Source organism: Panthera uncia, chromosome D4 (assembly GCF_023721935.1).
Source record: "Panthera uncia isolate 11264 chromosome D4, Puncia_PCG_1.0, whole genome shotgun sequence".
In the NCBI taxonomy this organism is placed as follows: domain Eukaryota; kingdom Metazoa; phylum Chordata; class Mammalia; order Carnivora; family Felidae; genus Panthera; species Panthera uncia.
The window spans coordinates 10,159,504-10,175,442 of record NC_064807.1 but is presented as its reverse complement, the minus strand read 5'-3'; the positions used below and the strand labels follow the sequence as shown (position 1 = coordinate 10,175,442).

Here is a 15,939-nt window from a genome sequence, read left to right as displayed (position 1 = left end):
GGGGGGGGGGGAAGGGCAGAGAGAGAGAATCTCAAGCAGCCTCCACACTCAGCCCAAAGCCTGTCTTAGGGCTCCATCCCAGGACCCTGGGATCATGACCAAAGCGGAATTCAAGAGTCAGGCTCTCAACCTACTGAGCCACCCAGGTGCCCCAAGCTTTCCCTTTAAATGTCATAACATTTACATTTTAACAATTTTTCCTGGGGAAAAAAAAAATCAAATATTTATATTCTTTGCTTAAACAAAGAGTAAGGACTAGAACAGGATTTAAATTTGTGTTGATGACCCACAGGGCGTTACTTGGGAAAATCAATCCTTGCATGGTCTTAGAAAATCGGACGCCCGGGGCAGGGTTCTGTGTTGGGGGGGGGGGGGGCTCCTGCAAGCAGCAAGCCTCTGCACGGAGTTAACTCAGAGCCCCGCCTCCCGTGTGCTGTCTCCTCCCTCCCATTGGCTCCCACCTGTGCCGCTCTTCCTGCACTACCTTACTGTGTCAGTCTTCCTCAGGGACGGGTCCCAGATGCTCAGATAAGGTGGGGGGCATTGTGCCTTGTGACAGATGTTAGCTACTCAGAGGTTCCATCACTTAATTCCAAGTTCCAGGCGGGGCTCCTAGTTACTGACTTTGTCAGGACCTGTTTACTCAGGAAGAATTAGCAGCCTGTCCAGATCCTAAAACCTGCCTCCTAGTTCCCCTCATGTCCCCTCTGTGCTTCAAGATTCCTCCTGTGGAATTCTGAAACACCTGCTCACACCCGGATCGTGCTTATTCTCTTGCAGGCACCAAACTCAGCCCTTGATGTATGCTAGTCACTGCATCATTACAATTCTCAGATCCTCTCCAATTTCCAGATGAAGAGAGGGAGGCTCAGAGACATTAAGTGGTTCGTTCAAATCACACAGTAATTAGCAGACCCACCATTTTTATTCCCCAAACACCTCAAGGACAAAAACCTTCATCATTCTCCGTTTGCCTATAGGATAGAAGCCAAATTCCTCACTGGCAGGCAAGGTGCCACGCTATCTTTCCAACCTTATCTCCTGCTGGGCTCCAGCTTGACTCCTCTGTTCCAGACTGGCATGCCTGTGCCCTCTCCCCCAACCCACAGGCTCACTCCCCGTGTCCAGCCTTCCATCCGTTGTTCCCACGACCTAGAAGGTCCTGTTTTCTCCTTTGTGCCTGCTCACATCCTGCGTGACTGCAGGCCATGGGGCAGTGTGGTCTTAATGGCAGGCCCCCCTGCATGCCGTGCCTCAGGTTCTATTGCTCTCATTCCTCCTTAGACTCCTACTGCTCATACCGGTCGCTGGGTCATTGCCCACACACAGATGCACAGCAAGGCTTTAGTTCAGGCCAGTAGACTCAGGGCTCCACGCTTGACCCTTGAGCTGAGTATTTTGACTGGTATAGTATCTAGCTTCATATATTTGGTTAGAAGCACCACAGAGAATTTTCCTTCTAATCTATTGTACGAAGACCTCAGGCAAAGACTGCTTCCTGTGGACAAAATGCAAAGTAGATGAAATTTATCATTGGTGCTTTCTAATATAGCTCCCCCTGCTAAATTATACTAACGTGTGGAAGGTTAGACGTGTATGTACCCTGCTTTCTCCCTACTCTTTTTTCTTTCCAATATGGAAATAACAATAACAACAATAATGATAATAATGATAATAATAATAATAACCCTATTACTGGGAACCAGATACTTTCCTAAGCACTTCATGAGTATTAACTAATTTAGTATTTCTAACAATCCTTTAGGCAGATATTATTATTATCCTCTTATTCTATTACAGATAAACAGACTAAGACACAGAGAGGTTAAGAAACTTGTCTAAGGTCACACAGCTGGGATTCAAAGCTAGGCATTTCATTATGATGCTATACTGCCTCGCTCATAAAATAATGTATTTTTTTTTCTGATGGTGAAAGTAATGCCTCCTAAGCACTTATAAAAATCAGATAGTAAAGTGTAAGCACCACTGAGCTATAGTAGTTAGAAAGCAAAACACATAATAATTTTTTGTGAAATGAGCTTAGTTTCTGAATTATTATTTTTTTCAGTGAGAGAGAGAGAGAGAGAGATCATGAGTGGGGAAAGGGCAGAGAGAGAGAGAGGGAGACACAGAATCTGAAACAGGCTCCAGGCTCTGAGCTGTCAGCACAGAGCTCAGCTCTCAAGAACTGTGAGATCATGATCTGAGCCGAAGTCTGACGCCTAATTGACTGAGCCACCCAGGTGCCCCTAGTTTCTGAATTCTAATGCTAGAGTGCTGGCAAATTGGGGTTGACCACGGGACTGAGGCTGCACCAGCTCAGCCCAAACCTGGATGTCAGCTTTTACCATACAGTCATGGAAAAGAGACAGAATGGAGGGTTCCAGAATCTGGATGGACTTTGCAAAATTATAAAATAAAAACAAACTATAAGATTATCACCCATAATCCTGTAACCCAGGGAGAACTAAATAGCCTATCAAACAGATATAAATCCACATTAGTTTCTATTTCAGAAATGGAACCACATTGTATATCATGGTGTTTTTTGTTTGTTGCCTTTCAGCTCAAAATTATAAACAGCTTCACTGAGCTATAATTTATATACATAAAATTCTCTTGTTTTAGTCATACCGATAATTCTAATAAATTTGCAAAACTTTGCAACCATTACCACAACACTATTTTATTTTTTAAATGTTTTATTCATTTTTGAGAGAGACAAAGAGAGTGAGAGAGCAAGCAGGGGAGGGGCAGAGAGAGAGAGGGAGACACAGAATCCAAAGCAGGCTCCAGGCTCTGAATTGTCAGCACAGAGCCGAACGCGGGGCTTGAACCCACGAACCGTGAGATCATGACCTGAGCCGAAGTCGGATGCTTAACCTACCAAGCCACCCAGGCGCCTCTACCACAAAGCAATTTTAGACCGTTGCATCACCCCCGAAAGACCCCTTATACCCGTTTGCACTTCCTTTTCATCCCTCCCCCAGCTCCTGGTGAATGCTCGTCTATCTTCTCTATATTGATTTGCCTCTTCTGGACATTTGATATAAATGGGAACATACGATATGTGGTATTTTGAATCTTTTCCTTAGCATGTTTTCAAGGTTCATTCTTGCTTCAGCATGTATCACTATTGTCATCCCTTTTGATGCCTGGATAATATTCCATTGTATGCATATACCATATTTTGTTTATCCATTCATGTGTTGATGAATTGGGATTCTTTACAATGAATAATGCTGCTGTGGATATTCACGTCCGGGGATTTGTTTGGACTCATATTTTCACGTCTCTGTGGTAGATGTCTAGGGGCGAAATCATTTGGTCACATGGTAAAGCTTTCCAAAATGGCTATGCCATTTTACATTCCCACCAGCACTATATCAGAATTCTGGTTTCCCTACATCCTACCCAGTACTTGCTACTGTCCATGTTTTCGACCACAGCCATCTTCGTGGGTGTGAGGTGATACCTCGCTGTTGTTTTGATTTGCATTTCCCTGGTGACTAACGATACCAAGCATCTTTCCATGTGCTTCCTGGCCATTCGAATAGTTTCTTCGGTGAAATGTCCAATCAAAATGTTGCCCATTCTTCGACTGGGTGTCTCTTTATTATTGAATCTCAAGAGGTTTTTTTTTTTTTTTTTTTTTATGTATTCTAGATACAAGTCCTTTATTAGGTATGATTTCCAAGTATTTTCTCCCAGTCTGTGGCTTTTCAGTTTCTCAGAGGCACAAAGATTTTTGAATTTTGATAAAGTCAGTTTAGCTTTTTTTTTTTTTTTTTTTTTTTTGGCTCTTATCACTTGTGATTTGGTGTCATATCTAAGAAGTCTTTGCCGAACCCTGCCACGTTTTAGAACAGGCTTCCCCACCTCCACCGCTCATCAGTATGTCTTCGCCATGTTTCTACCTCAGTACATAGAGATCTGCATCATCAGCCTTCATAGATCTGGTTTCTGGAAAGAGAGGCGGGAAGAATGGAGACAAGAAGGCCAGGCCACTCGGAATATCCAGAGCCACTCGGCTCATCCTTGGGAGCTCCCTACTTTCCTTTTGGATCATCTTGCGCCTGGTACCTCCTCTGTGGTTTGTGAATAAAAACTTTATTAGGCCGTTAGCTTCATCACATTTTATGTGTTAGCACCTTGGTCGCACAGATTCCTAGCCTCAACGTTTCTGTAGCCTTAAACCCCTCCATCACAGATCCCAGGGATGGGCGGCTCCCCTGTAACATGGGATTTGACAGTCACTGCTTCCAGCATTTACTCCATTCTCTAAAACTGGATTGGCCTTTGGGAATAATTCTGCTCTAGCTAATGTATTAAAGTATAAATGTATGGAAAAAGATAAATAAATGGTACCTAACAGCAATTGGCCTGTGTGTCTTAATGGCAGTATTCCTCCACAAACTGGTGGTGATCACGTAACAGGTTCCAGAACGAGATGATTGGTTGCATCCTGGCCTCTGTCCGGAATAGAGCTTCACTGACTCGATGGGTAGGGTATGAGGGATTATGTAAAGCTAGAAGCTTCTTTAGAAAATAATTTGCAGCCAGAGAACACTAATGGAGAATGTGAAAAATGCTCGTTTGCTAAGCGAGGGTAATCAGATAACCACCTCCATGAAAAGCCAAGTAGGGTGGGTTCCATCCTTTGCAGACCTAACCCCCCCCCCCCCCCGGGATGGGGGCCCAGAGTTTGGAACCTGAGAACTAATACTGGAGAAAACAAGGAGAGTGGGGGGAGGGCAATGTTAGGGCAGCCCCCTGGCTGGACAATGGCTGTTGTGGGGTTAGGGAGGTGTCACCAAGTAAACAGGTAGGTAAAGGACCAACAACAGTCCTCCATGCTGGGTGGAAACTCTATGAGGCTGAGAAATGCAGAGGGAGGTCATTCAAAGTCCTTTAAGACACAGCGTTAGGTTTTTTAACTTTTGGTTTTCACAAGGCAAACAATACCAAACCACTGCAGGGGCCAGCTGCTGTTTGCATGGAATATACTGGAATACTAAGAAAACAGGGAGACCCCTGGGAGCTACTGCAGATCCAGACAAGGGAAGGGCTGGTGTTCCAGGGACACAGGGGTGTGTAGGAAGAAATGATCTTCGGGCCTTGGGAAGGGATTTGCTGTACCTGTGAACAGAGAGGAAACACACATGGGTGGGGTGGGGGTGGGGAGAAGGCTGTAAGATGACTGACGGTTTTTAGAGGGATAATTACAGTGAATGCACAGATCTTAAGTGTGGGATGACTTTTGAGAAATATCTACATCTGTTAAGCACACCCCACCCGCATCGAGGTTTTTTTAAAGGCTGAATTTCACGTGCCTGCAGATCCTATGTGAAGCTGCCTCAAGGCAAGAAGCTGTATGCCCCCAAAGTGAGAAGCGACAAGAGCTGGAGCTATAGATTTGAAAGTTATCTGGAGCCAGCAGGTGGAAATCCTGTGAATGAATGAACATAAGTGCACGAAGGGATAACTGGAGAACAGAAAGGCCCAACTTTTGGTGCCATCGAGCCCCACACAGTGAGAGTCTCATTTGCTGATTAAGTGCAGAGACTTCTCTTTTCTCAGGCCTTCAATCTCATACTTTGTTCTCTTAAGTGAGACAGAAGGCGCTTTCCTTTCCGAGTTGGCTTCTGCCAACCTCTGCCTTACCCAACTAACTTGGAGAATGGGGGAAGGGAGCGAGAGAACCCCACCGGGTGGTCTCCATCTCCTCCAAGCAGCTTGCGATGCACAACTACGCCCTCGCCCTGGGGAGCTGAGCTTCCTGCTGGTGCAGCGCGCTTTCGCACCTGGGCGGGCACAGAGATCGCAGGATCCCCGCGGCTCTGCATCTCTGGCTGCACTTGCAGCCACCCTGCAGCAGTGCCCTCGGCGTTTGCAGCCAGTGCAAGCTAGCTCGCGGCCGGAACGCTAGGGCCAGAGTTGGGGGGCGGTGGGCGTGGCTGCATTCCCTCTCGCCTTCTCCCGCCCAGGCAGTCCCGGGAACGTTCTGAAAAGTATCTAAAAGTTGGGCGCCGCGCGCGCGCGCGCCAAAAAAAAAAAAAAAAAAAGGCACAACCTCCTCCCTCCCCACTCCCGCCAGTCTGAGCGTTGTGTGGCTAGACCTCGCCACTCCCGCTGCACCTCCGGCTGCGGCGCGCACGCTTTCTGCGCCTTCCGCTCCCGAGCCTCGCCGTCGGCTGGGCTCTTTCCTTGCAGCCGGCTCCAGACCAGAGAGGAGTCCAGAGGGTCCTAGCACTTCTCTTTGGGGCACCATGCCCAACGACGAAGCATTCAGCAAGCCTTCGGCACCGTCGGAGGCCGGGGCACCCCCGCAGGGCAAGACGGGGGGCTTCGGCAAAGCGGCAGGACCGCAGCTAACTAGCACCGGTGGTGCGGGCGCCGGGGGCAGCGGCGGCGGCGGCGGAGGCGGCGGCTCGGGCTCGGGCTCCGGCTCCGGGTCGTCGGGCATGGGCTCCGGGGGCAAGAAGTCCCCGCGGCTGCCCAAGTGCGCGCGATGCAGGAACCACGGCTACGCGTCGCCGCTCAAGGGCCACAAGCGCTTCTGCATGTGGCGGGACTGCCAGTGCAAGAAGTGCAACCTGATCGCCGAGAGACAGCGCGTGATGGCCGCGCAGGTGAGTGCGGGCGTCCAGGAACAGGGGGATCAGCCCCGAGCTTAAAGTCCCTCGAACGAGGCGGGCGCCACGCGGTCCAGGGGTTCTGGAGGGAGGCCGTGGGGCTCGCTGACGGCCGCGGGGGCCCAGGCCTCCCAGCTACGCGACGCGCCACACCACCCTTGGACGACCGGGAGTCGTCTCCGATCCGGCCCGCGGAGGGGGGAGGTGCGGGCTTTGCCCGAGGCCCCGGGATCCCTGATCTCGCCCTTAAGTAGAGTTGCGGGGTTCGCCCCTTTGAGGGTCCCCAGGATCTCAGCCCTTTTTCAGAGCAGAGAGTTGCTGGGTTTGCGCCGTTCGGAGTCTCGGGATCCCCGACCCCGCCCTCTAGCAGACAGTTGAGGGGTTCGCCTCTTCGGGCGTTCCCAGAATCCATCCCTAGGATGGCTGATCCTTTCCAAGCAGTACGTTTCAGGGCTCGCTCTGTCCCGGAGTCCCTGGATCCCTGACCCCGTCCTCCAGGAGAGTTGCGGGGTTCGCGCCTTCGGGGGTCCCCAGAATTCTTTGGATCTCTGATGGTTTTCTTGGAGCACAGAGGTGCAGGGTTCGCCTCTTGGGGGGTCACCAGCATTCCCAGGATCTCTGATCCTGCTTTCAGAGCAGAGAGTGTTGGGCGGCCAACCCGCCCGCGGTCCCGAGGGTCTCCGACCTCGCTGTTTGAGCGCAGAGTTGGGGAACCCACCCCGCTCCGGAGGCCCTAGGATCCCCGCCCCCGAGCAGAGACTAGCTCTCACTTTGGGGAGGGTGCTGGAGGGCTCCCGCTCGGCAGACTGCGGGGGGCGGAGGGGGGGGCAGCACGGAGGTCACAGCGGCCGCCGCTCTTTCGTGTACCGCGCGGGTGGCGAGATCCTTCTGGAAAAGTCGCTGCGGCGCGCGTGGTCCCCGCGCACCTCCAGGCGCCCTTCCCAAGCTCGCCGCCCGCGGGTCCGCGCCACGCGCATCAGCCATTTTGAGCCGCGGAAATTTTACTAGCGTTTCAACTTTTGCCGCCTGGACCTGGCCTACTCAGGTCCAAGTTCCTTTGAGTCTGTTTTAAAGCACTCTTAAGGATATTTGAAAATCAGCTCAGGGGAGAAAATGGCAAGGGTTTAAGGGTAGATCTGTAGTTTTTTTTTTTTTTTTCTAAAGCATCCCAAGCAGGACAGTTTAGCGTCTTCAGCGGAAATAGCGTCCTTGGTATCCGAAAGGATTTTTAGGGGAGAATAATATACATTCTTTCCAGCTAAAATTTGTTTCATCCTTTTAAGACCGTTTATTTAAGATTAAAAGATACCAAAGAAATGTTTACTAACGATGCGCTACTTTTGACTGGGATCGTGTAGATATCCTCCGTGGAGAAGAACTCCTATAAGCGATTTAACAAGACGGTGCTTTTTATATCCGTCTGAATTTTGCAAATGTCTCTCAAATTGGTTGCATGTTGCCTTCACGGGTCGCGAGTGGACACGCAGGTTATTTTCCTTCGTTTCCTTATGGGTTTTTAGCTTAGTCTGGAGTGGGTGAAGAGAGAACACTGATGGAGGGTTAAAATGCATCCCCGTGAGCTTACTGAGAAAGACTTAGGGGCATTGAAGTTATGTTTGTAGGTAGAAAAATATTCTGAACGTTTAGTTGTTAGCTTAAATATTTAGTATGGAGAGTATGCTTGAGAGGGGAATTGTCCTCAAAATATAATTAAAGATCTGTATTGAAATAGGGCCATTCATTTTGAATAAGCTTTCTTATTAAAAGGAGAACCAACTTGGAAAAAGCCTGTTTGCTTATGTTAAAAACAAAAAACGACGCAGGGTTACTGTTATAATATGAAACTTCAGCATTTTCTGCACCAGAAAGCTTGCACTGTGCTAGATGAAATCCTTTAAAATTTCCCATAACAGCCATTCTTTTCGTTCTGAGTGTGTGAAATTGGACTTAAATCTGACCTTCAAGTGGTAGTGTTTTAATCAATTGCCCCACCTTTCTGGATTAAATAACATTTCTTTAAGATCTTTGAGAGGTCTTCTCTGTGCCTCTCCTGCTCGCCTTCTCTCTCCCTCCCTCTCAAAATAAATAACTTCAAAAAGTAAGTAAAATATTTGAGAAGTCTTTATAAGAGTGTCCTTAGTTTATGGCGTATATAATAAACACCCTGTGCATTTTGTGCACGCGTGGGATTTGTGTAAATTGGGGTATAAGCATGCATTGACGTATTTCAGAGATCTGTGGGTATTTTTTGCTGTTGTTGCTGCTGTTTCCGTGAAATCTTTCATATTCTGTTTCTAAACTTAGTTATTAATGGAGAATCCAAGACTTAAGGTTCGTCGTTTTATCTTGATTATTTAAGGATTTTGTTTTGTAAGTCGAGGATTCTTGTTGTGAGTGAAATTATTTTCAAGTTAATCAGTTTGCTAAATGTGGACTACAGTTTTCCTAAAACAATATATAAATCGTAACTGTGTTTCTGGTTAACCATTTTGATTTCGACTTTGGGCTTATAGTTGGGCCGCTGAGGTAGAGATATTTTACTTTCTCATTTCGCTCTTACCAATAGTCCAGTTTCAACAGAAATACTCCTCTTTTGTTACGTGTAGGAGGCAAAAGTACTTTACTTCTATTTGCTTTACACTTTCCCCGCCCCCCCCCCCCAACCTTTAACAATGTTATTTAAAAGCAGATAAATTGAAGAGGGACCGTGAGGAGTCTCTCTCCTAGGTTAGGTCCCTTACACCCTCACTTCCGGCTCCTTCCTTCCAGCCTGTCCTTTGCCTTTCTTTCCCCCTGCAGCCTCTCCCTTCCCTTCCTTTCCCCAGGGACCTCAACACGGTGTTCCAGCCCCTTCCTCCCATTTTGGCTCTGCGTGCTCCTCCATTCCAGAGATCAGGGCCCTGTGGGGTTTCCTGGGCAGCCCCTGCCTTTCCCACCTACCCTGCTCCCCTGTGCTATGTTGTTCTGACCCTTCCTTCTTGCCGGTCCCAGGCGTTCCTCATTCTGTCCTTCGAGGCCCTGTTCCAGTACCACTTCTGGCTGATTCTTGCACTTAAAGCCATCTCTGTCTCCAGAGTCCTGCTGTGGGGGTCGATGTGTCCCTGTCCTGTGGTGTTTGCCACATTGCGTGGTGAGTGTGGCTGCCCATGTGCACCTCCTGCTTCTGCTTTTCAACAGTGAGTACCTTGGGATGGTGGACTCCGATCTCGCTGAATCTTGCTGGTTGCTGTTCCCAGCATGGCGGCCTTTTATGTGTGGAGAGAAGGAGTGAGTGACCTCACTCTCCTTCCTTCCTGTTCTACCCTCGCTGACTTCTCTTCAGATTGAACAACTCTGCTTGGCTGACTCTACGGGTGTCCGCCCCCCCCCCCCCCCCGCCCTGCCCATCCTCCCTGGCCAGGCTCATTTCCTGCTCCTTTACATAGTCCTAGGTGTAAGGGACAGGCTGTGACCTACCGTGGGCTCTAAACCACCTTCCACTTTGGCTGCACCTCCTAGGTACCGGGGTGGCTTTCTTTTGCAAGGAATGAGAGGATCTCGGGCCTCCGTCCTGAAGCCCCTAAATCAGCACGCCTGGGGGGGACGGGGGCCTGGTGGTTGTGGCGCAGCTGTGCTGTCCAGGTGACTGGGGTGGGGGGGTGCAGGAGGGCTGACCTGCTGCCCTGTGCTTACAGGTGGCCCTGAGAAGGCAGCAGGCCCAGGAGGAGGAGCTGGGGATCAGCCACCCCATCCCGCTGCCCAGCGCTGCCGAACTGCTTGTCAAGAGAGAGAGCAATGGCAACAACCCGTGCCTGATGACCGAGAGCAGCAGCCCCTCGCAGCCAGGGCCGGCCAGCACCCCCACCACTGCCGCATCAGGTAAGGGGCCCGAGGCGCATGTGGTCGCCTCGCCGGCCAGGACGGAAGAAGGGCCGCGGTCCACGAAAATGGTCTCGGGACTGGCCTGCGCCACGCGTCACATCCAGAACGTAAGTGGTCTCCCTCTGTGGGTCTGTTTTTGGCTGCCTCACGAAGGAGATGGCCAGGAATTCTCGAATTGGAAGTCTGGTAGCTTTGCTTTCCCGTTGGCTAATAGCTAAGTCTGAATCTGGACAGAGTCAGACTCACTGGATATCAGAGGGCTGAGATCGGCCCAGAGTTCATCTCAGTCCACCCTCTGTTTTGAGGTCCTCTTGGTGGGAGGTAAAGATCCTTGTGTTCTAGAACCGTAAGTCCCATTTCTCTGGCAAGGACTGCGCTCCATTTGGGGAAAATGTCTGCAAAGGTCCTGAGGGGTAGGAAGGTTAAGTGACCGGCTGAGTCCACTGAGCTAGAAAGTATCTGACGTGGTCCATGTGCCTCCAGAGCTCATTGTGCTAAACTGGTCTCCAAATGACCTCAGCAATCATGATGGTCTAGAGTCGCGCTGTCCAGGATGGACGCCCCTTGCCAGGTGTGGCCATTTAAATTTAACCTAAGTACAGTGAAATAAGATGAAAACATGAGACCAAAGAAGGTATACAATGAGCGTTAGCGATCATTAGGGAAACGCAAGTCAGAACTATAGTGAAATACCACTTTGCACCCATTAGGTTGGCGGCTCTCAAAAAAAATAAAAATAAAAACAAACAAAACCCCAGAAAATAACAACATTGGCAAGATGGGAGGAAATTGGATCCTTTGTGCACTCTTGGTGGAAACGTAAAATGGTGTAGCTGACATAGAAAACAATATGGCGTTTCTTCCAAACATAGCAAAGAGAATGATCTGTGACTCAGCAACACCTCTTCTAGGTTTGTACCCAAAAGAACTGGAAGCAGGGTCTCGTAGAGACCCCTATACTTGTACACCCACGTTGATAATAGCATTCATAATGTGGAAGCAACCCGTGTGTCCACGGACAGATGAGTGAGTAACAAAAATGTGGTAATGTGGTCTGTACATATAGTGGAATGTCATTCACCCTTTAGGAGGAAGGGAATTCTAAACTTTTTTTTAATCTTTTTTTAATGTTTATTTATTTTTAAGAGAGAGAGAGAGAGAGAGAGAGACATAGTGTGAGCAAGGGAGAGGCAGAGAGAGAGAGGGAGACCCAGAATCTGAAACAGGCTGCAGGCTCTGAGCTGTCAGCCCAGAGCCAGACACAGGGCTTGAACCCACGAATTGTGAGATCATGGCCTGAGCCCAAATCAGACACTCAACCCACTGAGACGCCCCAAGAAGAAGGGAATTCTGCCACACACTAAGACATGGATCATCCTGAGGATATTATGCTAAGCGAAACGAGCCGGTCACAAAAAGACAGATACCGTATGGTTCTGCTTATATACTTAGAGTATCAAAATCATAGGGACAGAAAGTGGATTGGTGGTTGCCAGGGGCTGGGGGGAGAAGGGAATGGCGAGTTAGTGTTCTGTGGGTGTAGAGCTGCACTTTACAAGACGCAAAGAGTGCTGGAGACAGATGGTGGCAATGGTGGCAACATTACAGAGGTGTTTAATGTCACTGAAGCGTGCATTTAAAAGTGGTTAAGGTGGGAGATTTTACGTCACGTGCATTTTACCATTATAAAAAAAATGTGTTTAAAAACTTAAAACCTTTAGCTCCTCAGTTGCATTACCACATTTCAAGTGCTCAGAAGGCACTTAGAGCTCAGGTTCTAATTATTTAAATTATCAGAAAGTGTACATTTCCATTTTTCGCAGAGTTCCTTTGAATGGCACTGGCCTAGAATGCAGGAGTTCTAGGAAATCCACCAAGATCTGTGAAATCCTGTTGACAAATATTTCTACTGTTGACCCTTAACAACACGGGGGTCAGGAGTACCAACACCCTGCACAGTCAAAAATGCATGTATAACCTTTGGCTTGCCAACAACTTAACTGCTAATAGGCTACTGTTGAGTAGAAGCCTTACCAATGATATAAAACAGTCAATGATATAAAACAGGAATTTTGTATGTTATGTGTATTATATAATATATTTTTATAATGAAGTAAGCTAGAGAGAAGAAATGTTACGAAGAATGTCATAAGAGGGAGAAAATACGTTTAAAAGAACTGCTGTATTTATTTTAAAAAATTCACGTGTCAGTGGACCTTTGCAGTTCAAATCTGTGTTGTTCGGTAGTCCACTGTATTACATGCTAAAAACTCATGCCGAAGGGCGTCTGGGTGGCTCAGTCAGTTGAGCAACCAACTTTTGATTTCGGCTCAGGTCATGATCCCAGGGTTGTGGGATCGAGCCCCGCACCCAGCTCCATGCTGAGCTTGGAACCTGCTTAAGATTCTGTCTCATTCTCCCTCTGCCCCTGTCCCCAACTCATGTTCTCTCTCTAAAATAAAATAAAAATAAAATAAATAAAAACATATGCTGAGATTCATAGAAGATCTTTAGAGTCCACTAAGGGTCCCTGAAATACAGCCTTGCAGTGTGATTCCTCTTGACTAAGCTTTTCTTGAGTTACTCGGTTTGTTCAGCGGGGCTGAAGTTATTCAGCTGCCTTGCCACTTATTCACTGTGCAACTTCAAACAAGTCACTTAAGCTCTCTGGGCCTTTTGTTTCCTCATATCAAAAATGGGGGAGGAGGTCTTTAAGGGTTTTGAAGCCTGAGTCCTGACCATTATAAAGAAAGTAAAGGTAAGTGGGCACCGAAGAAAGCCAGTGAGAGATGGAACCCTTGTCTCTGTGCAGCAGGTAGGTGTGCCTATGTACCTCTCACCGTGAGTATTGCTGCGGGTCTAGGTTCTGTAGTTTACAAGGAGAACCGTGTTTTCTTTCTTTGGCTTGGTTTCTCATAATGTAGGCTTACAAAGGGTTTCCAGACTTCCCTTTTGTTAGGAAGGACTGAATACATTTATCAGCAGTGGGATCTTTACACTTTGAGATTATACACTGTGTTTAAGGTTGATTACCAAATAATACTGGGTCAAGGGCTGGTCTGGTGGATTTCGCTGGAGGGCTGAAATGGGAAAGGGGTGTGTCAGAGGAATAAAGAGGGGAGTAACTCATTTGATTTTCACAAACATCTTCTGAGGTAGGAACTATTCCCCATTACAGCTAAGGAAACCAGTGGTAAGGGAGCTGCCCCAGAAAAAAGCTGAGTTGAACTTGGATTCTGTCCAGGGCTGTAAGGCCTCAAAGCCCATGGATTTTCCATTTTACCTGCCTGTGAAGAGAGGCTGGGGGAACAGTTGCCATGTTTCCTTGTCAAAAGGACCAATCACAATTCGAGGCTGTGGTTTAATCTTCAGAAGGGATTTAGGCTACCCAAGAAATTAAGAACAACTTAATTAGGGACAGAAGTCCCTGCCATTCACTGTTGTTCTAGAAGGCTGTGGCCACCGATCTTCATGGGGAGGAACAGAGCGAGAGGCCCGTGATGGGTAGATGTCCAAGCAGGGCAGTTTACAGGGCACCACAGGTAAGCCTGGCTTAGCCAGCTATCCTGCACTCCACCTTGTGGAAGGGATGTCAGAGTTGGATTGTATACCCAAGAGAGGAGCTTTAGAGAAGGATCTCAGGGTTGATGGAGTTCAGCGTGACAAAGACGTTCTCGAAGAGTATTTCAGAGTAGCAGCAGGGAAAGTCACAAATAGAAGCAGCAGGGGAGCAAGCTAGAAGGTTCAGGGTCAAGGAGGATGTGACCAGATTGTCTTTTTTTGCCTATGGAGCTGGTAGACCTTGGAGTCATTTTGGAGTCTTGGACTCAACACTCAGCAGGAGGGAATGAGGAAGCCAATGTGCTGTGCTCGTGTGCTTGGGAGGCATCGCTCTGGAGGCCCTCTGCCTGTGGGCTCTCCCCTTGTCAGCCCACCTCCATGGGGCAGGAGCCCCAGGTACACGGTCTCACTCCTAGAGTGGGGGGGGGAGGCAGACAGAGAGAGAGAGAGAGAGAGAGAATCCCAAGCAGGCTCCATGCTGTCAGCTCAGAGCCCAGTGCAGGGCTCAGTCTCAGGAACCTTGAGATCACGACCTGAGCCAAAATCAAGAGTCGGACACTTAACCGACTGAACCACCCAGGCACCCCAAGGCTTGCACCAAGGCTCTTGAGTGGAGATTGATAATTTCTGGACTGAGCTAGGATATGAGCAAGAGAAAGACAGAAAAACCAGTAGAGGTGAACTACATAAATATATAGAGGGAGGAACAGAGAGGAAGGGAGGTGGGAGAGAGAGAGAGAACCAAGAGAGATAGACTGAAGAGTGTCCTTCAAGGTTTGTGAAGCATGTGGGGCCCAACTTAAGATAGTTTGCTGCTAACACATAAGTAGAGCTTATATTAAACTTCCAGATTGGGATTTATTTGAAATAACAGTTAACTTCATGCAGTAAAAGGGAAAGAGAGTACAAAAGCATATTCAGTGAAATGGGGTTGTACTTCCAGTCCCAACCCTCAAATCCCTTCTGTTTGGCATTCCAGGATTACTGGCTGGACATATAGGCTTATGTGTCTCGTCTTTCGCTTTTGTAGGTCTATTATTCATGTATTTAACTTAATGGGAGTGCATTGTTCCTACTTGAAGTTAGTTTAGTTTTTTTTTTTTTCTTAAAACATCTTGGAATTTCTTTTAATGTTTGGTTTTGAGAGCGAGCTCATGCGCGTGAGCGTGGGGGAGGGGCAGAGAGAGAGGAAGGTAGAGGATCTGAAGCAGGCTCCAGCCTCTGTGCCAACAGCAGATAGCCTGAGAAGGGGCTGGAACTCCTGAACCGTGAGATCATGACCTGAGCTAGTCGGAAGCTCAACCGACTGAGCCACCCAGGTGCCCCACAGCTTGGAATTTTTTACTGGGTTAGCCTTCCATCATATAAATGTGAAAGGCTAGAACTTTATTTAGTGAGGGGTGAAAGCTGCCAGTGTGGTCAGGGAATAGTTGCCCTACTCACACGGAGGCAAGCTGTTCCCCTTCTCCCTCTAATATCTAATGTTTAGTGTCTACAAGGGCAGTAGCCTAGTGAAATTCAGTAGATTTTCATGTCCTTGAAGTTTCTTAGTTATCTCCTTTTGGCTCCCAAAAGTGCCAAAGTGAGAGTGGAAAGCACCCAAGAATTATTGCCCATATTATTGGTTGCATTCTAAGGATGCTGTGAAGGAAATTAATTGGGTTCATCACCAAGCTGTTGTTTTCACTTATTGGAGAGCAGACTCCCTCTGAATAGGATCCCGTACCTTAGAGGAAAGTCTCTCCACTCCGTAACCAGAGACTGGCTACCATCTACCAAAGATTCCTAGAATAATGGGGTGGAAACAATTTCTTACTATTATTTTCATCTATGACTGTGGGTATTACCGTGGAAGAAACAGCCTTTTGAAGCATTGCCCTAT

At 48.0% G+C, this 15,939-nt stretch overlaps 1 protein-coding gene across 2 annotated transcripts in view; it reads left to right on the top strand.

The window, feature by feature from the left end:
- Window positions 1–6,102: 6,102 nt before the first annotated feature.
- Window positions 6,103–15,939, top strand: part of DMRT1 (doublesex and mab-3 related transcription factor 1) — a 108,760-nt gene continuing 98,923 nt past the window's right edge. For both annotated transcript variants that reach the window (XM_049645851.1, XM_049645762.1), the window contains exons 1-2: window positions 6,103–6,632; window positions 10,310–10,493. In XM_049645851.1, the coding sequence (XP_049501808.1) occupies window positions 6,270–6,632; window positions 10,310–10,493 (547 nt within the window). In that variant the 5' untranslated portion in view covers window positions 6,103–6,269. The remainder of the gene's footprint in view (window positions 6,633–10,309; window positions 10,494–15,939) is intronic.